This window comes from Pan paniscus, chromosome 10 (genome assembly GCF_029289425.2).
Source record: "Pan paniscus chromosome 10, NHGRI_mPanPan1-v2.0_pri, whole genome shotgun sequence".
In the NCBI taxonomy this organism is placed as follows: domain Eukaryota; kingdom Metazoa; phylum Chordata; class Mammalia; order Primates; family Hominidae; genus Pan; species Pan paniscus.
In genome coordinates, this window is record NC_073259.2 from 109040848 (window position 1) to 109065508 (window position 24661).

The 24661-nt window shown below is 41.8% G+C and overlaps 1 protein-coding gene across 8 annotated transcripts in view; it reads left to right on the top strand.

Moving 5' to 3' along the window:
* ANO4 (anoctamin 4) overlaps nucleotides 1-24661 on the top strand; it is a 337100-nt gene that overhangs the window by 182967 nt on the left and 129472 nt on the right. For all 8 annotated transcript variants that reach the window (XM_055096039.3, XM_055096038.3, XM_034934336.4 and 5 more), the window contains one exon: nucleotides 9812-9943. In XM_055096039.3, the coding sequence (XP_054952014.1) occupies nucleotides 9812-9943 (132 nt within the window). The remainder of the gene's footprint in view (nucleotides 1-9811; nucleotides 9944-24661) is intronic.

A 24661-nucleotide genomic window follows, 5' to 3' on the forward strand; every position in this document is an offset into this window, starting at 1 on the left:
CTAAACATCAGTTTATCTTCCTGCCTCCTTTCTGACCCCTTCCAAACTCTCTTCTATTCATCTCCTGAGTAGCAAATCTGATTATTGTCACTTGGTGGCTACCATAGAGTGATCACAATAAGGTTAAAAGCATTAGCTTAATTACAGCCCTTTATAAACTGTCCTCGCCCATCACTTCCCTCCCACCACTCTTTGCTCCATCCATATTGAGCTCATCATTTCCAAACATATGTTATGCTCACGTGGGTTTATGTGCTTTTGCCTATAGTGGTCCTTCTGGAAGATCCTTTCCTTTATTGTTCACCAAGGTGAGGTCTACTCAGTCCTCAAAACTCAGTCCACATTTTTGCCTTTTGCCCAGGTCAAATGATCTCTTTTCTGCTTTTCCATTAGAATCCTATGGCCCCATCACCCTGTGCTGTAATCTATGATGTAGGTGTCTAGCTCTCTACCTGGGTGGTATTTGAAGGCAAGGATGACTCATTCAATTCTATATTTCCAGCACCAAGCACATAGGAGATGGAGTGAATGAACAAATGCATCTCCACATGCGTGTATGAGGATTGGAGTAGGGAGAAAGGAAATCACGAAGAAAAGAAGCATAGAAAAACCAGGTCTGCCTAAAGTTTCAGACACAGCCTTGGGATGAAAACATTTGCTCAAACAATGGGGGTGGGATGGACAATAAGGGCTTAAAAGAAAACAGTGATAAAAGGAACTATAGAATCTCAAGGTTTTATGGGATATTAAATGCCATCAAGTCCAACCATTCATCAGATACTTAAACTTCTGCTTTCTGGTCAGCCAGTCTATGTTTGAACATCTCTGGAGATAGTAAACTCCCTGGCCCATCTGTGGGCAGCTGTGACTGTTACAAAGTTCTTCCTTAAAATAAGCTATAATCTCTATCTCTTTAGCTTTCACTCTTTGATTGGAGTTCTGCCCCCTGGATGGATAAAAAAATAATCTAGAGCAAAAAGGCAAAGCATGTGAGAAATATTCTGAAATATAGGCAAAAGGGCTTAGCACTTAGCAGCTATTTGGAAATTCAGAGTTGAGGAGAATGAGGTTCTGACACCTAAGGGCTAGGGAAAATACTGTTGGAGGTAAAAGAAGACTGGAAATCGAGAGGAGATACAGGTGTGGTGAGGAAGTTGACTTTTTAAAATTGATTCTGTATTATAACTCAACAGTAGATTTCTTAGGTGTTGGTGTCTTAAAGGCCTTTGGAACTGATGGCAAAGCAGCTGAAGAGAGTGGTAATGCTAGAGAATCCAGTGTGGGAGTCAGCATGACCTTAGCGAGGGGAGTGTATGGAATTTCCCAGGAGGAGATGTAAAGGGTGAAGAGAAGAGCGCCTGTGGCAGTTCCTTTGAAAATCTGCATTAATGGGATGGGGGAGACCTGAGGAGAATGAAAAAGAACAATTAGAGAAGTAGAAGGAGAATGAAGAGAGGGTGGTGTCAAAGGCACCAAGAATGAGATTCCACAAGGAGGGCTGTGCTTCAGCTTCTGATGATCAATCAGAGATGAGAATCAATTTTGGATATTTAGAAGTTTCACTAATCTCTGTGACAGCAGTCTCCATGGAGTGATGGTTCTCAAACGTGTGTCAGGATCATCTGGAGGGCTTTTAAAAACACGGATCACTGGGCGCATCCCCAGTGTGTCTGATTTGGTAGGTCTGAGGTGGGGCTCGATAATTTGCACTTCCATCAAGATCCCAAGTGTTACCTGTGCTGGTGTTACTGATCCTGGACCACATGTTGAGAACCATCACTATAGAGTGGAGGATAATGGAAACCAAATTACAGCCAGTGGAGGAAGGATGAGGGCTGGATGAATCAGAGGCAATGAGGGTTCACTGCTACTTTGATAAGTTTCATGGTAGAGGAAGGAGAAAGAGGGGACAGGATTTAAAACAGGAGCCAAGAGGAGGAAGGCAGAGGAGACTATGACCTTGTGACCCATCACATGTTCTCCATGTGTGCAGAGGAGAGGCTTTGAGTGAATAAGAGCTTGAGAAATAAACTCTTCTTTCTTTTCTTTTCTTTTTTTTTGAGATGGAGTCTCACTGTGTCGCCCAGGCTGGAGTGCAGAGGTGCGATCTCGGCTCACTGCAAGCTCCGCCTCCCGGGTTCACGCCATTCTCCTGCCTCAGCCTCCCGAGTAGCTGGGACTACAGGCGCCCACCACCACGCCCAGCTAACTTTTTTTTTTTTTTTTTTTTTGTATTTTTAGTAGAGGCAGGGTTTCACTGTGTTACCCAGGATGGTCTCGATCTCTTGACCTCGTGATCCTCCCGCCTTGGCCTCCCAAAGTGCTGGGATTACAGGCGTGAGCCACCACGCCCGGCCGAGAAATCCTTCTTTCTAAAGCTGAAGGAATGGCTTACAAAACACTAGTCTTTGGGCTGGAAACATTGATGCTACTTCTAGCGCACACATCACAACTACAGAAGAATTTAGGCATTGGAAGGTACTGGAAGACTCTGGGCCAAGCTAAAGGAAAAAGAAATCCCAACGAAGATAGTTGATTCAGAATGGCCTCTCAAAATAGGCTTCATTGCATACCACATAGAATTAAGTCTTTGATATCACTGGGATGTGTGACTTTCTGAAGCCCAGTGTATGGTGTACATTTAAAATCCACGTTGTCAGAAAATGTTGCATCTACCTTAACTCTTCATTTCACATCAGAACAGACTGATTTAGATGATGGAGAGTGTCTTTTTCTTTGTAGCCAGCTCTGATATTCTAAATTGAAGGCCACATATACAACTTGCCATCTAGTAGTACATCAATAATGAAACACTGACCTCCAATATCCTAAAATTCCCGTCGTATGAAATATTGATATTTAAGTTAGCTTGGAGTTTCATTTATATAAGTGATATTGAATTTTATTAATCCATGAAAGCATCTCTGAAACAAACCTATTCCCTAAGAATAAATGAATTAATATCTCTAAGGTTTCTGAGCAGGCAGAGAAATAGAGCACTTCTTCATAATATCTTTATTTTAAAAAATCACTTGACTCTCATAAAGCATACTCATATAGTTCAGACATGGATTTTTGGAGTTAATGCTCTTTTTATCCATGTACTTGGTCTATTAAATGCTGCTTTCTTTCTTATCTTTGGACAGGCTTATAGCCATTATAAATTACGTATCCAATAAAAAGGAGGAATTTATCATCTTTTGGCTGCCCTTTTTTTTTTTTGCCTTCACAAAATATTGCAAATATAGTCTGTGGAAGATATGATTACAAAATAACAAATCTGATTATTATGGGTGGCTTGTAGGTGGAGTCTCATTACTACTCCTTCCCTCCACCCCCCATATGCATTCTGCCTGACTTGATCCTGGGTGAGGCTTGACAGTGTGAATGCTGGACTGTATTGCATTATACATTCAGTGCAGTCACAACTAATCAGATGAGCATACAGGCAAAAGGACAAAATGGCTTGTGTATTTCCATCCTCGTTTTAAAAAACTAATACATGTAAATGTTCCAAAGCCTTTGGAGTCTTCTATAAGGTATTTAGGCTATGCTCCAAATAGTACCCCTGTGACCTAAAAGAATAACATTAGCTTTCTAAGATCTCTAAATCCTATCCAGGTAGAGGCTTGTAAATCCGGAGACTTGGCTCTAAGAAAATGAAAAACAAATCCATGCCTCCTGCTGTCTATTATCATTCCAAGAGGGTGTCATTTACTGTAATGTAGAGCTGTGCGCTACTGAAAGAAAGAAAAGGAGGGAAGAAAGGAAGGAAGGGAGGGAGGGAGGAAGGAAGGGAAAAGAAAAGAAGAGAAAAGAAAAGAAAAGAAAAGAAAAGAAAGCTCATCTGTAGGTTCCCTCTAGGCATATCATCGCTGATAATGTAATCTGTTAGAAACATGATGCTATTATTATAATATTCTTTACTGGGGAAAAGTAGGTGTCTTCAAAGTAGGCCTGCTTCATTTAATTCAGTCTGATTAGGTTATCATTAGTGTCCATTCCCTCCTGGGTTGTTAGTGGCTCAAGGGAAATGACCTTTCTTCTACTTCCTCAGGCTATGCCCACAGCATGCAGGTTGGCACTCTGTACATTGTAGGCAGTTTATAAAGGTCCCCTGACAGGTTAGCATGTTGGGAGCAAGATCCTTTGCACATATGTGGCCTTTTCCTTAATCATCACCTCTCCTAAGTTGGGTAGGATTATCTCCCCTTTAGAGCTGAGGGAACTGAGGGTCAAAGAGATCAAATAGAACCTTCCCAAGACCAAACTTGGGAAGGCATCGCAGAGCTGGCAAGTCTGTGCCCATTTGCTTATACTGTATTGTCAGCTCTTCCCAGGTACCCGGAATTTCACCTATCATGAATCAGCATGAAGGAAACCTGAGCTTACCATCAGAACAACTTTCTATAAAAATAACTCACCTTGTAGTCCAGATATTAACTTGACAAGTTAGGGCCAGAAATGCCCAAGTGTCTGATCCATTTTCCCTTTATTGATTTGCCTGTGTAGTGTGTAAGAGGGCTTTTGCTCAGTAAATAGCAAAAATGGAACAAAGTGACAACATACCCAACCAAAATCAATGCTAAATCATTAAGCCAATGTTTTCTCTTTTCTATTCCCTATTGGTGGAGGCTTCATTAAGTAAAGTCTATACTAAAGTCCACTCCTATACTGAAGAGACAAATGGGGTGCTTTCTGGTTAGTTGGTTTCCAGACTTTAACATATCTAAGTAAATTTCAGGGTTAACTATTTAGGGATGTTTATTAGGTGGGAACACAGACATCAATCTACTAGGGAGATTCACAGATTTTGAACTTTTATTGGGAAAAGAGCAATCTATGTAGAAGTTCATCATTATTGTCACCATAATTTTCTTCGTCCTAGAAACTGTCACTCAATCGAGCCCTTTGTGCATCCAAGGCATTGTGTAAGCACTTGATATCCATGATCATGTTTAATCCTTACCATTGCCTTGTTCTATGGATTCTGTTGGCTCATAGAGGTTTAATTACTTGCCCAAAAAGGTCTATAAAACTGGAATGTGAATCATCAGCTTCCAGCTGACTCCAAAGTCCATCATTGTATACTAAAGGTTATCTAACATTGTATACTAAAGGTTATCATTAATTCAAGTTTGAATTAATCACATAAGTGACATAATCAAGATATTATCACCCAAATCACCAACAACCTGTAGTATCTAAAGAATATCTGGCTGATCATCATTTTAGAGATGAGAGCACTAAGGTTAGGTGAGGATAAAGGGCTTGTCCCAGGCCACACTGATGTATGACCACAGAATCAAGAGTCCAACTTGAGTCTTATGCTTTCCAGCCTAGTGGCTTTTGCACTATGTGCTTCTGTCTTGCATGATTGAAGGGGGCCCTAAGTGAAGTCTGAGTGTGGCAAAGTTTGGAGACAGGAATGTGTTTGTGGAAGAGCAGACTAGGGGAGCACTCACTTATTATCCTGCCGCAGAGAGATAGACTCTTGTTCCGAGAGCCACCTAACTGGGAGGTGAGAAGAGCATGTGGAATGGCAGCCTTAACATTGGGAGCCTGGCTAGCTGTTGCCAGGTCTTGAGGAGAGGATCAGACCGAGAGTGTTTTAAGAGGTGTATTCATTTCCTATTGCTGTCATAACGCATTGCGACGAATTTAACAGCATAAGACAACACAAATGTATTAGCTCACAATTCTGTAAGTCAGAGGTCCAGGGAGAGGAGGCTCAACTGGTTTGTCTGCTCAGGGTTTCCCAAGGCTGCAATCAAGGTGTTGGTCACCCTGGGCTTTTATCTGGAGGCTCTGGGGAAAATCTGCTTCTGGGTTCATTTAGGTTGCTGGCACAATTCAGTTCATGTAATCATAGGACTGAGATCTCCATTTCTTTATTGGCTGAAAGTCTTCCTCAGCTTCTAGAGGCTGCCTGCATTCCTTGCTTCCTAGCTCTTTTCATCTTCAAAGCCAGCAATGGTGGGTCAAGTGCTTCTCAAACTTTGAATCTCTCTGAGTCTCCTTCTGCCACATCCCTCCTGCTAGAGAAAGTTCTGCTTTTAAAGGTCTCCTGTGGTTAACTTAAGCCCATCTGAGTAATTCAGGATGCTCCCCCTATCTTAAGGTCTGTAACCTTCCTTACATCTCCAAAGTCCCTTTTGCCATGTAACATAACATATTCACAGGTTCTGGTGTGTACATCTTTGTGGGGGCAACTCTGGTAACCAGAGGAAGACACAAACTGCTGACCATGTTTGAGTGTTTGGTTTAGTCGTAGTGAAGTGCACACAGCATGCACAGCCATGTGTAATGGAACCTGGACAACATGCCTTGTCCACCTGCTTCTTCTCAGGCTCCTCAGTGAAGGCCAGTTCACACCCTCCAGCCCCCATGCCCAACCAGTGTCTCGGGGATTTTATTTATTTATTTATGACACGGAGTCTTACTCTATCGCCCAGGCTGAAGTACAATGGTGCGATCTCGGCTCACTGCAACCTCTACCTCCCAGGTTCAAGTGATTTTCCTGCCTCAACCTCCTAAGTAACTGGGATTACAGGTGCACACCACCATGCCTGGCTAATATTTGTATTTTTAGTAGAGATGGGGTTTCACTATGTTGGCCAGGCTGGTCTCACGCCTGTAATTCCAGCACTTTGGGAGGCTGAGGCAGGCAGATCACGGGGATTTTATTTTTAAGATGTTCTTTTGAATGTGTTTCTTCCACCACAGTTTTTTAAAAAGCCCAGTTCCTTTGCTTTCCATCACTTTTATGTTAGTCCTGTGTGGTCCTTAAGAAATTATTAATAATGCTTGCTATCTGTCTGGCAGCTTCTCCAAAGCATTTCATACTCACCATGTTTTATGAGCCCACTAACCACTCTGTAAGGTCAGTAAGATGATAATGATGATTATTGTTACTATTACCTCTATTTTATAACCTTGGAAAAGAAGGCTCTGAAGGGTAAATAACTTGTGGAAGGTCATACAGCTGAGGCGCAAGAGAGCCACCCCAGTTACAAATCTCAGCTTCCTTTTACCATGCCAAGCAGCATCCTCTTGCCTCCTTCTTGCTTCCTCTTTTTCACATATTTCAATTAATTAATCATTTTAGTTACCCTGTTCTACTCTCTTTTCATCATCTCCACATTTCAATTAAATTGTGGTGCCACAGGCTGGCTGCTGAAAGCTGCCATTTCACTCCTATAGAGTAGTTATGCCTGATTTTTTTTTTTACAGCTTTATTTGTTTTTATCCATGCTGAGCACTGTACCCAGCTGGATTCAATTCATAGTCATTGCACACAGAGCCCAGATTCTGTGGGAATGTGAATTTTACAAAGTGTGATCTGATTAGTCCTGCAGACTGGAGATGTGTGGGAGGTAAAAGCTCTATAATAAAAAACCTTTGGGCCAATGGCCTCTTTCTTGAATGAGTTTTAAGGCGATCAAATGAAATAAAGCCAAGAGCCATGGGGAAGGCCACCATCTTAGCTGAGGAAGTCTAATTTATGTGTCCATATAAGGACTAAATCATTGAGCATAGACTAGTGATAGATGCTGGTGAAACACAATTAACTTTGAATTAAAAAGCAAAAAACAGAAATGTTAAGTGGCAAGCTGGTTGCTCAATATTTTTATTTTTGGAAAAAAGAGAAAAACAGTAATAATAGCCAGCATTTCCTGTATACCAGACAGTTCTAAAGACTTTATATATGTATTAATAAGTTCATCATCACAACTCTACGAATTGGGTATCATTATCATGCCCATTTTATAGATAAGGAAACTGAGGCTCAGCAAAGTTAAATCACTTGCCCAAGGTTTTGCTGTTACTATTAACAGAGCCAGGATTTGAATCTAGGCATTCCAGCCCCATAGTTCATGTTGTCAACCACTGTGTCATGCTGCTTCTCTAAAGCCCATCATCTCACTATATTTTAAGTATATTTCTTTTGGGGCGGAGGGTTCTCTTGGGGAGGAGGGTCCTAGAGCCACTGTGAGATTCTTTTCAGTTTGACCCTTTGGGAGTTCTGAAGAAGGACAGCCACCACCAAGCAGAGTTGGGATCATGGTGAGGCTGGAACAATGCTGAGAATAAAGGAGATAGTGAAAGAGAAGTTTACCATTATTTTTTAGTTTGGAATTGATTGGTTATATAAATAATATTATCTTCAGCTGAGAGTTTCACTGTGATGGTTAATTTTATATGTTCAACCTGGCTGAGCTAAAGGATGCCCAGATAGCTGGTAAAACATTATTTTGGGGTGCATCTGTGATAATGTTTCCAGAAGAGATTAGCATTCAAATCAGTAGACTTAGTAAAGAAGCTGATCCTCCCCAGTGCAGGTGGGTGCCATCCAACCCATTGAGTGGAACTAGACGATGGAGGAATAGTGAATTTGCTGCTGCTTGAGCTGGGACATCTCTCTTCTTCTGCCCTTAGACATCAGTGCTCCTGGTTCTCTGGCCTTCAGACTTGGACCAGGATTTGCACGGTTAGCTCATAAGATTCTGGAGGGCAAGAAGTCCCGCAATCTGCAGTTTTTAAGAAGGAGGCCTAGGAAACCTGATGGTGTAAGTCCCATTTCCAGTGTAAAGGCCTGAGAACTAGGAAGGCCAATGTCCAAGGGCAGGAGAAGATGGATGTTCCATCTCAAGCAGACAGCAAATTCACCCTGCCTCCACTTTTTTGTCCTATTCAGGTCCTCAATGGATTAGATGGTGCCCACCTGTGTTGGTGAGGGCCAACTTCTTTACTAAGTCTACAAACTCAAACACTGATCTGTTCAGGAAACAACCTCACAGACACACCTCAAAATAATGTTTACCAGCTATCTGGACATCCCTTAACTTAGCCAAGTTGACACAGTAAATTAGCCATAACATTCACTGAAAAGAATACATTGCCATGTAAATATATTGTTTTAATTAGGAAAAAAATAAAGCATGACCAAATTCCACGTGTTTTCAGTTAATAAATTTAGAAGATATTTTTTCCAGTAGTATACACACTTGAGGTAGTGCTATCATTTTAAAGTTTGGTGTGGTTTTTGCGCCTTCTGGTGTTTTTCTGTGAACAGTGATTGGGAACTGTTCACTTGGAAGCCAGATGTTTTCATCAGCAGAAGTCAGTGGAACCGAGGGACTAGGGAGATAGCCAGAGAGAAAACTGTAGCTGAAAACCACTTTTAGGATACTGTTGTTTTCATTGACTTGGCTTCATTAGAGTGACACATGTGTGTCACGATGCCCTAGCACCATGAGAACCATGGAGCCTGCTTAAAAAGAGATCAATGAAAGCCAAAAATCGGGCTGCCTGCTGAGAGGCTGCTCAGGGGAGATGGGAGAGGCAGGAAGCAAATCATGGCATGGACCTCTCTGTGCACAACTCCCAGGATGTGCTGCCAGCACCCCCTCCCCAAAGTTAATTACAGCTAGAGCTCTTCTCTGACCTCAGATGTTTTCCAAACACAAATGAATTTTTTAGAACCTACAGAATGTAAGTTAAGGTCTCTGCTGCTTGCTTAAGGGACTGTTGGAATCCTTGGTCATTTATTATTGGCATGTGGGTGAACATCTAACTCACAGCTGCTATTTCACAAACAGTAATAATATTGAGGCCACTTGGTGAAATCAAAACAACACTAGAGTTCTGGCTGTCTTCTTTCCATCTATAAAACAAGGATATCCTGAGTGCAGTGAGAGGGCCTGGAATGTGTGGTATGATAGTTGTGGCTCTGCGGAGACCTTCCTCCTGTGTTTCAGGGCATTGCTGACATGCTGTACCCTTTGGTCTTGCCTTCCATGTACCACAGGATCGATAAACAAATAAGCAGGTTTCGGAGATGGTTACCTAAGAAGCCAATGAGGCTGGACAAGGAGACACTGCCAGACCTGGAGGAGAATGACTGCTACACTGCCCCTTTCAGCCAGCAAAGGATCCATCAGTGAGTGTTCCATGTTAAAGCCCCGTCTCACTAAGGATGTGCAGCTGTGGTAGAGCCTCACCCTGCACGCCTTTGATTCCTGGGCATGAGGAAGGAACAGCATAGTGCCCTTCTCCCCTAAAAGTCTTGTGAGTGTTCATATCCCTTTTATTTCAGTCAGGGGAAGATAACTGCTGTAACCAACAATCCCTGCATCTCAGTGGCTTAAGATGGTACAATGCTTGCTCATGTGTGTGTTGGGTAAATGATCTCCACAGAAAGGCAGTGACCCAGGCTCTGTCATTCTCATTGCTCTGCCAACTCCCTGTGCACGGAGCCCCCAGCAGGCTCATCTGCATCTAGCCAGCAGACAGGAGGAGTGGCCTACACCTTTTCCCATTGAAAAGAGGGTTTTTTTGTTTTCCGGTTTTTGTTTTATCTTGGTTCACTTCTCAGTTCCCCTTTCTTCAGCAGTTCACTGGGTTGCCTTAGGAAAAGCCACATCACCTGGCAGCCCACTTGCTGAGTCATCTGTCAGACTGTCTCAGAATGGTTATTTGTCACTTTTGACATGGGGGGAGGAAAAGCAAGTTGGCTAAGTCACTGAGCCTGTGAGGAACTGCAAAAATGAAAGAGAATTTACTCTGAAGCTTCTGAGATGACAAGAAATGATGGCTGGATGCAGGGCAGGGCAGGCAGGAGGACAGAAAAGCCTGCCGCGTGCTGGAGACTGTAAACAATAGGAGAAACACAGCCTCTCAGTGGAGGCAGAGATCAGGTCAGCCCCACCTCCCTTGCAACAAGATCAGGAATTCCAGGCCCTCTTGCTCCAGCAGTAGTGACAGCCTCCATAAAAATGACTTACCTGGAGGGAAGAAAAGGGTGATGGATTTAAAAAAAAAAAAAAGGTTGCTGATTTTGTGAGAAAGTAAACCAGGCTGAGTGCTGTGGCTCACATCTGTAATACCTGCACTTTGGGAGGCAGAGGCAGGCAGATCACGAGGTCAAGAGTTTGAGACCAGCCTGACCAACATGGTGAAACCCCGTCTCTACTAAAAATACAAAAATTAGCTGGGCATGGTGGTGCACACCTGTAATCCCAGCTACTCAGGAGGCTGAGGCAGGAGAATCACTTGAACCTGGGAGGCGGAGGTTGCAGTGAGCCAAGATTGTGCCATTGCACTCCAGCCTGGGTGACAGAGTGAGACTCTGTCTCAGAAAAAAAAAAAAAAAAGAAAAAAGAAAAACAAAAAACGAAGGTAAGCCAAATGGCAGTTTTCAAGAAGTTGCAGGGAGTGCCAGGTGGGGACATATTTCAGCAACAGAAAAACGGTTAAAGTCTGTGGAGCTCTGCAGGGCAAAGGGGAAAAGAAAAATCAAAGAATAGATGTTCTGAATCAAAAATGTGTAACAGTAAGAGCAGTCTAATGCAGGGCAAGCAACTCTGTACGCCTCTGAAATAGCCGAGCTGATCCCCACAGGTCAGATTAAAGCCAACCCAGCTGCAGTATGTGAACATTTGAAAGGGTCATTGAAGCAAACATGGAATTCACAGACTGGCCTCAAAATCTTAGTTCGATCCTCAAGAGAAAGTGGGAACTGGAAGGGACATAATGTGAATTCAGAGATCAGGGTGTTTTCTTAAGAGAAAAAGACAGAAAAAAGCTGATACATTCCCATTCTTAATTTAAACCCCTACCATGTCTCTCTTGTTCATCTTGGAAGTTTTTTAGACAATGAGTTGTTTCCCTAATTCTTCTGGAATGATGTCTGGTTTACAGGCAGGTTTTCCCTGTGCTTCTACCTGTTTATGATAGAGTTCCTAGCACATTGCAGAAGGGTATCACCAATTTTGGATGATGGATGGATGGATGGATGGATACATTGATAGGTTGCTGGGTGGGTGGGTGGGTGGGTGGATGGATGGATGGATGGATGGATGGATGGATGGATACATGGATAGGTCACTGGATGGATGGATAGACGGATGGATGGATGGATGGATGGATGGATGGATGGATGGATAGATACATGGATAAGTCACTGGATGGATGAGTGGATACATGGATACATCACCAGATGGATGGATGGGTGGATAGATGGATGGATATATGGATGGATGGATGGATGGATGGATGGGTGGATGGATAGATGGATGGATAGTGTATATGGATAGGTCACTGAATGGATGGTTGGGTATACACATGGATAGGTCACCAGATGGATGGATGGATGGATGGGTGGATGGATGGATGGATGGATATATGGATGGATGGATGGATGGATGGATGGATGGATGGATAGTGTACCTGGATAGGTCACTGAATGAATGGATGGGTATATACATGGATAGGTCACCAGATGGATGGATGGATGGATGGATGGATGGATGGATGGATGGATGGATGGATAGATAGTGTACCTGGATAGGTCACTGAATGAATGGATGGGTATATACATGGATAGGTCACCAGATGGATGGATGGATGGATGGATGGATGGATGGATGGATGGACAGATGGATGAATAGATACATGTATGGGTATAGGAGTGGTTGTGTAGGTGTATAAATGAATAGAGGAATAAATGAAGTAAGTGGTATGCACTCTGGGATTTTATTTCACTTCAAAGGGAGGATATATGAGATATAGGTAAATGGAAAAAAAAATGATGAATGAATATATGGATAGATGGATGGATAAATTAGTGAAGTATGTGATGTGTGCTCTGATATTTTGTTTCACTTCAAAGGGTTATAGGTGTATGGAAGAGTAGGGTTTCCCACCTCCTCTTTTCATGCTGTATATATTCTACGGTGTTCTTGCTTTAGAACAATACTTCTCAGCGTGATTCTTAAAGTCAGAAGCCCTTGGATACCCAGTAGAATTTCTAGGGACTAGAACTGAGAATCATATTTTTGGAAGTATTTAAAAATATATAATAAATGAGGGATGATTAGATTAGGGATATTCAGCCAACTCTCTCACATATTTGAGAAGCCCTTTTGACATCCTTTGGTATTAATTTGTCAAATAATTGATTTATTCAATACTCACTAATTTAGTATTCACTTCTTGCCAGGCACTGTCTGGGTACAGAGGGTATAAAGATAAACAATACTCAGTTTGGACCCTGGTGTAGTAAAGATGCAGACTATTTTAAATAATTGTAAACAGTATGATGGGTGTGACTTAAGAGGGGGAATACTCAATTCTCCAGATTTGGAGGGAGGTTGGTAAGTGATGAGGATTGATCACAAGAGAATGCTTGATGTGGGTCTTGAAGGATAAGACTTGCCCAAGTGGATAAGGGGCAAAAGGCATCCCAAGAGGAGACAGTAACGTGTGTATAAATGAACGAAGGCGTGAAATAGGATGGAGTGTTTTGAGGAACCACAAGTAGCCTTCTCTGAGTAAGAGCATAGGTTTGTGAGGAGGACCTAGTGTTGTTTGAAAAAAGAGAGTGGTCAATGGAAGATGAGATATCAAGACAGGAGAACCAAGGAAGAAAAAGCAGAGGACAGCTGGAATGAAGCAAACCAAAGAACCAGACCTCAGTGGGACCAAGAGAATAGAGGCAGTTTTATCGTGTAAATAAGAGGTGAAAAATTAAATAAGTGTCTTGAATATTATGAGTAGTGAGGATTTATTTCTCTTTGAAAATTGCCATGTCACATAGATAGCATCCCTCTGATGGGTGTGTAAAAGTATGACTTGAAGAATGCTGGCTGTCAAATTGGAAACAATTGTTGGGTACAATCAGAAAAGAATTCCCTAAGGATGTTTTGAGAGTGACATTAATGGATTTAAATTAATCAGAAGTAGCTGGTTAATAAGCTCTGGGAATTATAGCATGATATTCCTGGCTTTCCAAATATAGTCCAAAATCCCATGTGACTTCTTAGTTTTCCAGAATGTTTCATATTGTGTTTTTCTTGGAATACAAGCTAATAATAGAAATGTAAGCGTGTTCGTTAGGGGGTGAGGTGGGAGGAGGGCATGAAAATAGTAAAAAAAAAAAAAAAAAAAAAAAAAAAAAAGAGAAAAACATTGAAAGTTTAATAAGTGTTTCATCAGAGACATTTCCCACTGAAAAACCTTTCGAGATTTTCCAACCTCCACCCCCAATTCTGGTTGAGATGTACTCATCTATGTTTTAGTAATATTTTTCTTTTCCTTAACCAATATTACCACCCATTTTAATTACTTTCTCCAAGACTAGAGACTCCTTGAAAGACTATGCCTTTCTCACTCATTTTTGAATCCCATAGTAAGTGCTTAATAATGATTTTTTTAATGAAAAAATAAATGAATAGATAGAAACAAAAGTAGGAGAATCACGTAAGTAAAGAATAAAGGTGATGTGAAGTCAGCTGACTGCACACTCATCTCAAACCAAATCCAAGATACCTTCTTTTCAAATGTAGCCTACCTCCATTGTTCCCTGTCTCAGTAAACAGCACTAATATTTGTCCAGTTGCTGAAACTGGAGTCTGGAAGCTATTCTAGACACCTCTCTCATCTCTGCTTCTTACAAGTTATACATCTCCACGGATTGATGATTTTACATCCTAAATATCTTTATACTTCAGACTTTGTCACTGTATTTCACTTGAAATTCAGAAATAATATAACAGGTCTCCCTGGTTTTACTCTTGTCACCACCAATCCATTCTCTCAGGTGCATACTGCATGGTGTCTTCAAAATGTGCATCTAATCATGTCACTTCATTCTCTTTAAAAACTTTAGACACCAAAATTATTACTATGACTTACAAGCTCTTAAATGCCTACCTGCACTGCCATCCCCTCTCCAGCCTCATCTGCCTTTCTTGCCTCCCACCCTTCATTTGTTGTGATCCAGACACATGCAGCCTCTCCTCTCTCAGCTCTTTGGATATACTCTGCCCCAGGACATTTGCATATGTTGTTTCCTCTCCTGGAATTCTCTTCCAGTTCTTTCCTTCTTCACATAGTATGCTGTTATTCATCCTCCAGAACTCAGCTCCAAAGACTCCTGCTATGGAAGCCTCCCCTGACCCTCTCCTTCCCCACCAATCCTTCCAAAGATTGGGTCTCTGTTCTATACTGTTGTAGTTAATGTTTCCTAGATAACATTTTTTTAACAATTGAAATGCTATAATTATTTGAGTAGCATATGATTAATGCCTGTCTCTCTAGGTAAATGGTATACTCTGTGGAGCCATAGGCCATATCTGTTTTTGCCCATGATTGTATCTCCAATACCTAACACAATACCTAGCATAAAATTGGCACACAATGCTGGTCTTCAAATGAAGGAGTGAGGATTGAAGTCAGAAAGACAGCACAGAATAATCTAATTGTAAACCATTATTCTTTAACTGCACCGTACAAAAATATTAAAGTTGAGAATCAATTAAAAAACAAATACCTGCCAGTCACAGTGTCTCACCCCTGTAATCCCAGCACTTTGGGAGGCTGAGGTGGGAGGATCACTTGAGCTCAGGAATTCAAGACCAGCCTAGGCAACAGAGTGACACCCATCTTTACAAAAACTTAAAATTAGCAGGGCGTGGTGGTGCACGCCTGTAGTCCCAGCTACTTGGGAGGTTGAGCTGGGAGGATCATTTGAGCCCAGGAGGTTGAGGCTGCAGTGAGTTATGATTGTGCCACCATACTCCAGCCTGGGCAACAGAACGAGACCCTGTCTCTCAAAGCAAACAAACAAGCAAACAAACAGATAGCCTAGCATTCCATTTGAAAATATATCTGTATTTAAGGAGGAAGAAAGCAAACCTGTGGGTGTACAAGTCAACATACAAATGCTACTTGGTCACTTTATATGAGCTTACCAAGGTGGGCCTACAGGTAGAAAAATTCTTATTGTATGCCAGACACTATTTAAGAACTTTAATACAATAGTTTGAGGGCTGAGGTATTATTATTATCAGCAATTTACGGATGAGAAAAGTGAGGAACAAAATGGTCAAAGAACCTGCTATAGGTCGTACACCTAGGCGAGGCTACCTGTCTAAACAACCCCCAAATATCAGCAGTAGAACAGCATAGAAGTTTACTAGTTCACAGCACTATCTAGTGTGGGTCACTCTGGGGGAAGGAGGCATACGTCTCTGATTCATGTAGTCATTCAGGTACCTAGGCTACTGTTATCTTGTTATTCTGCCATCCCCTAAATCCCTTACAGACAAGGAAAAAGAGAGATGAGTGATTTTTTAGGAAATTTTTATGGGCCAGGCCTAAGAGTGGTATATAGCACTTTCACACACATTTCGTAGTCTAGAGCTTAGTCATGTAGTAATGCTGGGATAACTAGTCTACCTGTGTGCCCAGAAGAAAAAAAGAAGCAGATTTGCCGAATAAATAGTCGCAGTCTGTCTGAGTGATAGAGCAGGAATTCAGGTTCGAACAGGAAGGCTCTAGGTCTCACCCTCATAAGCATTACGCTCTATTGTGAGATTTCTCAGCCTCAGCACTAATGGCACTGGGGCTGAATAACTCCTTGTTGTAGGGAAGAGTCCTGTGCAGTGTAGGATAGTAAGCAGCATCTTTAGCCACTAGATGCTAGTAGCATTCCCCAACCCTTTAGTTGTAAGAGAATCAAAAATGTTTCCAGACACTGCCAAATTTTCCCTGGTGGTAGTGGTGGGATGGGTACAAAATCACATCCCTTTCCTCCAGCCTTGAAAACCATGGTTCTACTGTCTTTCATCACATGACACCCTTTAGGCAGTGCCACCCATTCTCTGTGATAAATTAAACTCTATTTGAATCTAATGACTATGACAGCCAAGTCCATTTAAGAATTAATTTATCTCTCTTCACCTCTGTGCCTATGAATGTTGCCCTGCTTAAGTATCATTGCCCTTCGTTCTTAAAATGGCATTAGCAATGACACCCTTGAGGCAATTACTTTCTAAGGTCAATACCCATAATAAAGGTTTTCTGCTGGTAGACAGAAAAAAGGAAATATGCACAAAGAGTCATGTTACTTTTTATAATAGATATACAGGACATTCTTTCAGGAAATAGATCAATTCTACTTGTCTTTCAGAAAAATGTGCTAGATATAGACAGAAAAATGTTCTTCCCTGCATATTCTGTATTTTTATCATTACCATTATTTTATTTTTGTAAACGCCCATAAAAATTGAGGTTAAATTAAATACCACTTCTTAAGAGAAGAATATGAAATTTATGCTATGCTACGTGCACATATGTTTAAATATATATTCACTCATCCACGTATTCCATACCAGTTGTTGCTCTGGGTGCTTGGAGATCAACAGTAAACAGAAAGGCAAAAATTCCTGCCCTCCTGGAGCTTACATTGTAGCTGGGTGTAACTGGTGATAAATTATAAACCAGCAGTTGTCAGTGAGGGGTAATTTGACAACGTCTAGAAAAATTTTTGGTTGTCACAAGTTAGGAGTGGAGATTGCGACTAGTGTCTAATGTGTAGAGGCCAGGGATGCTGCTAAACATCCTGTAATGCACCCAACAGCTCCCCACAACAAAAAATTATCCAGCCTCAAAAGTCACTATTAGTGTGCTGAGGTAAACATTTTTTGAAGTCAATTTAAAAGCAAGTGAAAAGGGGATAAATGCTATGGGAACAGAGAAAAAGAGGGTGGGGTGAGGGGAATGGGGAGGACTGCATGGGGGTGGGGGTGCAGGTTGTATTTCCAAAAGACAGTGTTTCAGTTCTTCAAGGCAGGCCTCCTACAGAAGGTGTGATTGGAAAAAATCTTGCAGGAGGTGAGAAGGGCAGAGAGAGTTCCAAGAGGGGAACAGAAAACAAAACCAAGGCCCTAATCTGGGAGAAGCTCTGATTGTGTTTGGGGAAGAGAACAAAGACCTTGTGGCTGGAGCAGAAATACCAAGGAGAACAACAATAGTGATGAGTTAGAGGCGTGGGAGGGAGCCTGATCCTGTAAGGCCTGTGGGCTTTTACAGAGGAATGACGTGGTCTGACTTAACTTTTGACAGTGTCATTCTGACGGCTCTGGCAACTGCAGTCATCCGTGTGAAGCATGATGTATTTATATTTTTTCAAGTTTCTATCTTTTCAAAATCAATAATGAAAATACATGCCACATATAACTCAGCATTGACCCATTTCTTTGCAAAGCTTTTGTGTTGTACACAAAATGTTTTAACTCATGTACTGTGCATGTATGAAACAGATATTATTGAAAGACCCCTTGAAATAAAGTCTGCCTTTAAAAGGCACAGATTTTATGTGAAATAAAATCACATGGCTTTAGACTCCTACTTTCATCTCCTACTAGACCGTGAGCTACCTGAGGGCAGGAGCTATGTGCCTGGGAGCAAGGGGCACCCAGGGAATGTTTGTGAGACCAAAGAGAACAGGAAAGGAGCAAGGCAGAATTGGCATTGTTACCGCTGGGGGACAGAGCCAGGGCTCTGGAGCCAGCTTCTCTGATCTTGATGCAGCATCTAAAAAATGTAGAATATTTAGAAGAGAAGTGAAAAATGCGGTCAACCACAATGGTCAATTGTGGTTTCCATGTCCAACTTGAACTTTCCCTTGACTTGATTCAGTTTTGGCTTTAGTTCTGCTAACTGATAATCTCTCTTCTCTATCAAACATTTTACGGCCATTAAATTCTGTTATCAGGACTCACATCTGATACTAAGATATTTAATTCATGCATCACACTTTTTAATTATGTGTTATGTGTAGTATACAAAATGGGCATTATAAAAAGACCACCTGACACAAAATTTGCTTGCACGCCTTTTTCTGCTTCTATGCTGTGAGCTAGGGCATAAGAAAAAAGTCTAGAGAATAACAAAATGGCATAGCTCTTTGTGCCTAAGAAAAAGCGCTAACAATGGAAATGTTGGTGCTGGGGTCATGGAGGGTTTGTAAGAATGGGAAAATGTTGGCTGGGTGCAGTGGCTCATGCCTGTAATCCTAGCACTTTGGGAGACCGTAGCAGGTGGATCACCTGAGGTCAGGAGTTTGAGACCAGCCTGCCAACATGGTGAAACCCTGTCTCTACTAAAAATACAAAAAATTAGCTGGGCGTGGTGATGGATGCCTGTAATCCCAGCTACTCGGGAAGCCGAGGCAGGAGAATCACTTGAACCTGGGAGGCGGAGGTTGCAGTGAGCCGAGATTGTGCCACTGCACTCCAGCCTGGGCGACAAGAGTGAAACTCCGTCTCAAAAGGCAGTGGGGCAGGGAGAAGAATGGGAAATTGTTGCTGGAGGGACAGTGAGTGGGAGATTCTCTGAGATTCTCTGTAACATCCCTTTGATTGTCTTCTTATCTTTTGACTGTTCTCAGCAGAAAAGGCAGCAAGTTAAAGCCAGTAGTGATCAGCCAATCAAACAGTGGTAGCACCAATGGCAACAATAAAAATGATAGCAACCACTGTTTACTAAACAACTCCTTCATTCCAGGGTTACACCATAGGTATATTACAAGTCTGTGAGGGTAAGGGTAGAATGATGATGGTCAGAGAGGCTGAGTGACTTGCTCATGGTTGCTCTGGTCACTGTTAGATGAGTGAACAGAAAGAAGTGTCTTTTCAGCTGGGTGTGGTGGCTCACGCCTGTAATCCCAGCACTTTGGGAGGCCGAGGCAGGCGGATCACGAGGTCAGCAGTTTGAGACCAGCCTGGCCAACATGGTGAAACCCTGCCTCTACTAAAAATACAAAAATTAGCTAGGCATGGTCGTGCGCGCCTTTAATCCCAGCTACTCTGGAGGCTGAGGTAGGAGAATAGCTTGAACCCTGGAGGTGGAGGTTGCAGTGAGCCGAGATCCCGCCACTGCACCCCAGCCTGGGACAGAGCAAGACTCTGTCTCAAAAAAAAAAAAAAAAAAAAAGTGACTTTTCTCCACAGTGCTGCCACCTCCTGTAGGTGCCACATAAATGGAGCCTAAATACAATTTTTCAACTGCCTTACCCTAGGGATAAGCCTGTGCATGTGAAGACATCTGATTTCCTTTGGAATTTATTGTTAAAGTATTCGAGATGCGTTAAACAGACATGAAATAAAATGGTAAAAATATAAATGAATATTCTGAACCAAGGAGAATATAAGTTAAAGTAGGCATTCAAATTCAGGGGAAAAGTAGGCTCAGATTTGCAGGCCTCAGTGGCCTATGTATCTGTAATGATTGATGAATAAACTAGAAAATTGGCCTTTACACCAAAGGGGCCAAGCAGAAGGGAGAAACGTAGTAACTCATGTGATTCTGATTGTCAGAGAGGAAGAAAACCAATACCATAGGTAATGGGTTGCTTTTTGACTCTGAAATAAAATTCTTGCACAGGGTCATTGGAGTGGACAGTGAAATAGTGATATGGTGGACAGTATCCCTGGTAACCTCTTTATCACAGGTGCCTTGCAGGACTTTTCTGAAGGCTGTTTCTGGTAGTCCAATCAGCATGGTTCTGAAGACTTAACTGCTCATGGCCATAACTTTCTGTGAGAGTTTAGGCAAGGTATCCAGCAAAATACTGCAGTATACCTGTGATGGTTAATACTGACTGTCAACTTGATTGGATTGAAGGATGCAAAGTGTTGATCCTGGGTGTGTCTGTGAGGCCAAAATAGATTAACATTTGAGTCAGTGGGCTGGGGAAGGCAGACCCACCCTTAATCTGGGTGGGCACCACCAAATCAGCTGACAGTGAACATAAAGCAGGCAGAAAAAACGTGAAGAGGCGAGACTGGCCTAGTCTCCTAGCCTACATCTCCCTCCCGTGCTGGATGCTTCCTGCCCTTGAACGTGAGACTCCAAGTTCTTAAGTCTTGGGACTCAGCCTGGCTCTCCTTGCTCCTCAGCTTGCAGGCAGCCTATTGTGGGACCTTGTGATCATGTGAGTTAATACTTAATAAACTCCCCTTTATCTATCTATCTGTCTGTCTGTCTGTCTGTCTGTCTATCTATCTATCTATCTATCTATCTATCTATCTATCTATCTATCTATCTATCTATCCATCTATCCATCCTATTAGTTCTGTCCCTCTAGAGAACCCTGACTAATACAACACCCAAACTAATCTAGTTGTCTTTGTTGTTTGAACTATATTCTTTAAAAACTAAATTTGAAAACTGATCAAAAAGCAAATAACATCACATTCTAGTTGAAAATGGTTCCATGTTTGAGAAACAATAGAAGCTAACCAGTGGGTACACATCTCTATACGTCAATGCATAAAGCCCTTGGTCATTTTATATCATATCACAAGAGCTAGGCCTACAGGCTGCCCATCAGCCATGATTGTATGGTCACCTAAACATCTGACCCCACAGAAAGCTCTCTCACACTAGCCAGCTATGGAAACTCAGGTTGTCAATATTAGAGTCAGTCATTCCAGGAGGCCCCTCTCAAAACTCAATTTCAGAAAAGGTCATTTCAATAGAACCATATGAAATTTATTATAGGAATATGATAGCTAACATTCATATAGTGCTTAGTGGGTTCCAAGTACTTCACGGTTATAAACTCATTTAGTCCTGTGAGTAAGGTATCGTCATTATCCCCATTTTTACAGAGGAGGAAACTGGGGCACAGAAGGGTTAAGTAACTTATCCAATGTCAAACAGTTGGTAAGAGGTAGGGCCTGGATTTCAAGGCCAAGCATTCTGGCCCCAGTCTTATCTTTTTAACATTGCATGTTAGTTTTCTATGGCTGCTATAACAAATTATCACTGACTTAATTGTTTAAAACAACAAAATTTATCATCTTACAATTCTGAAGGCTAGGGTGCAACATGGGTGACACTGAGCTAATTAAGGTATGTCAAGGCTGCACTCCTTTCTGGAGGAGAATCTATTTCTTTGCCTTTTCTAATTTCTGGAAGCTACTACATTCCTTAGCCCATGGCTTCTTCCTTTATCTTTAAAGCCAGCAACGGTAGTTGAGTCCTTCTCACATCACATCACTCTGACTTTGCTTCTGTCTTCACATCTTTTTCTTCTCTGACTCTTTTGCTTTCCTCTTCCATTTTTAGGGACCCTTGTGATTATATTGTACCTATCTGAATAATCCAGGTAATCTCCCTGTCTTAAGGTCAGCTGATTAGCAACTTTAATTCCATCTGCATCATTAATTCCTCTTTGCCATATTGCTTAACATTCTGAGGATGAGGATGTGGATATCTTTGGAGGTCCATAATATTGCCTATCACAGCTGTACAAATTTGCCAATCCAAAAAGTGCCAAGGGTTGGGACAGAGGACAGGAAAGTTTTGATGGGAAAAAAGAAGGAAAGAAGAGAGAGAGGGAGAGAGGAAGGTGGCAATAGGATTTGGGGACATTAAATGAAATGACATATGTAAAAGACTTAGGGCCTGGCGCGATGGCTCACACCTGTAACCCCAGCAATTTGGGAGGCCAATGCAGGCAGATTGCTTGCAGCCAGGAGTTTGAGACCAGCCTGGCCAACATTGTGAAACCCCCTCTCTACTAAAAAAAAAAAAAAACTTTAGCCAGGCATGGTGGTGCAAGACTGTAGTCCCAGCTACTCAGGGGGATGAGGCAGGAGAATCACTTGGACCTGGGAGGCAGAAGTTGCAGTGAGCCGAGATCATGCCACTGCACTCCAGTCTGGGCAACAGAGCGAGACTCCATCTTAAAAAAAAAAAAAAAAAAGGCTTAGTCCAGTACCTGGCAGATAGAAAGCACTCAACAAATCAACAAATGATAGCTATCATTATCATTATTACCACAAACCAGCAGTATACTGAGAATCCTTTGGAGAATCTGCAAAGTTGCAGTTGGTGTGTAATGGGAAAGTTTGAGGTGACAGAGACTGATTTTGCAAAGGCTCATAACTGACCTGAACTGGAATTGCTTTGCTTTTAAGCCAAATGTTACTCAGTGTTCCAGATACTTTGCCATTTAACATTTTATGTGTCAGTAACATATGACTACTTGCTTTTAAACTCTCAGCATAGATATCGGAAGATAGTGATTCTTCTAACCTGTGCCTTTTACTGTATTTTTGTTTCAAAGAACTGAGAGTTTTTTTTTATTGTTTTCATCGATCTGAAATCTTTAGAGAATCCTTCAGGCAGAGGTACCAAGATTGATTTACGTAGGATTAAGGTTCTTTTAGTGCCTCAATGACTTAAAGCAGTCTCTGAACACTTGTTTTATTGCAGTTACTTATTCGGCATTAGGATCCTCAATATTCAGTTTGTTTGTATTGATCCTTAGAGTCAGGGGAAACATATCTATGTTCTGGAAAGTCTTAAACTGAAATGAAAATGAAAAAAGCCACGCATCTTGAGATTTGTGCTTCTCAAGATCATACAGCTCCTTTTAAGTAGGACATAATTTAATGACTTTAAAGGGACAAAGAGGTCACCTAATCAGGTGGGAAAAGCATACCTCTGGGTATCTGGAGGCCCAGTAGTTAGTTGGGTCTGTTATCTTAATATTTGTGAGAACATCTGTGAATAAGTCACTTGGAAATATTTTATTACATTTATCTATCTGTAAATACATAGTTTGTTTTTCTGCTTATCAGTTCATTCATTTAACAAACACTTTCAATGCCTATTATGTGCCACATATTGTACTATAATAGAAAAATATATACAATATGTTGATGTATATTTATGTGTGCATGTATATTTTCATTTAAAATTTTAACTTCAGTATGTTAAGTTCGATAGTCAAGAGGCTATTTTCCTCATCAGAATGGTAAAAGGCAATTTAAAACACCTATAGGAAAGGGAAAGAGTTGTCAAATTTAGGTACAGTAAAATAGGGAGGGGTTAACATAAGGGGAAGGAAGGGAACTAGGATCCCATCTGTTGCTATAGTATACGTATGTAGTCACACTGTGCATTAAGTCTTAGGAAACAACAGTGGTGAGAGGAGACAAGGAAGAGCAGAGGTGAGGAAAACCTAGTGCTTCACAGGCAGGTAGACACTCTGGTGCCCCATTGGTCAGTATTCTGTGCCAGGCTGTGCACTGCACACCCTCCACATTATCTTTTTTGACCCTTGCAAAAACCCTGAAACATAATTTTACAGAAGGAGGCGCAGAAACTCAGAAACATTAAATACTTTAAGCCAGCGTTACCCAGTAACAAATAGACTTGGAGTTAGAACCCAAATCTGTCTCATTGCAAACCCATGCTCCTTCCATAATACAACCTGACATATATTGACTGCCCACTAGACACCGGGCTACCTGGGAGGCTACTGGTATTGTTATTTCCGTTTAGAGAAATGGAACACGGAGGAGTAAGTCACCTACCTGAGTTGCACAGTTGGTCAAAGTAGGAAAACACCCTGAGCAGCTGGGGGAGGGTCATTTCTGGGCCTGCTTCTGACTCACATCCAGGAGTGGCACTGGGGAGAAGGAGTTGTTAAACCTGTAAACTGTGAAGATGGTAGTTTATTCAAATAACCACTAATTCAAGACCATGTCTTAGAAATGTCTTTGTCTGTGGGGAAAAACCTGATTCTTCTCACTTCCCACTTTCCTCACCCCTGATACAACACCCACACCATCAGTTTGGTGTTTCCCATTCTAGATGAGTGATTTCACCACTGCGTGTTGACCAACCTTGATGCTCCCATCTTCCTTGCTGCCCACCATCACCACCAGATCCTTTCGGCCCTTCTCCTCCCTTCTAATCTCATTGCCATTGCCTTAGTGGAAGCAGCCACTTAGATGAACAATTACGACAGTCTCTTCACCTCTGTCTTTCCTCACTCCCAAATCTGTCTATCCCA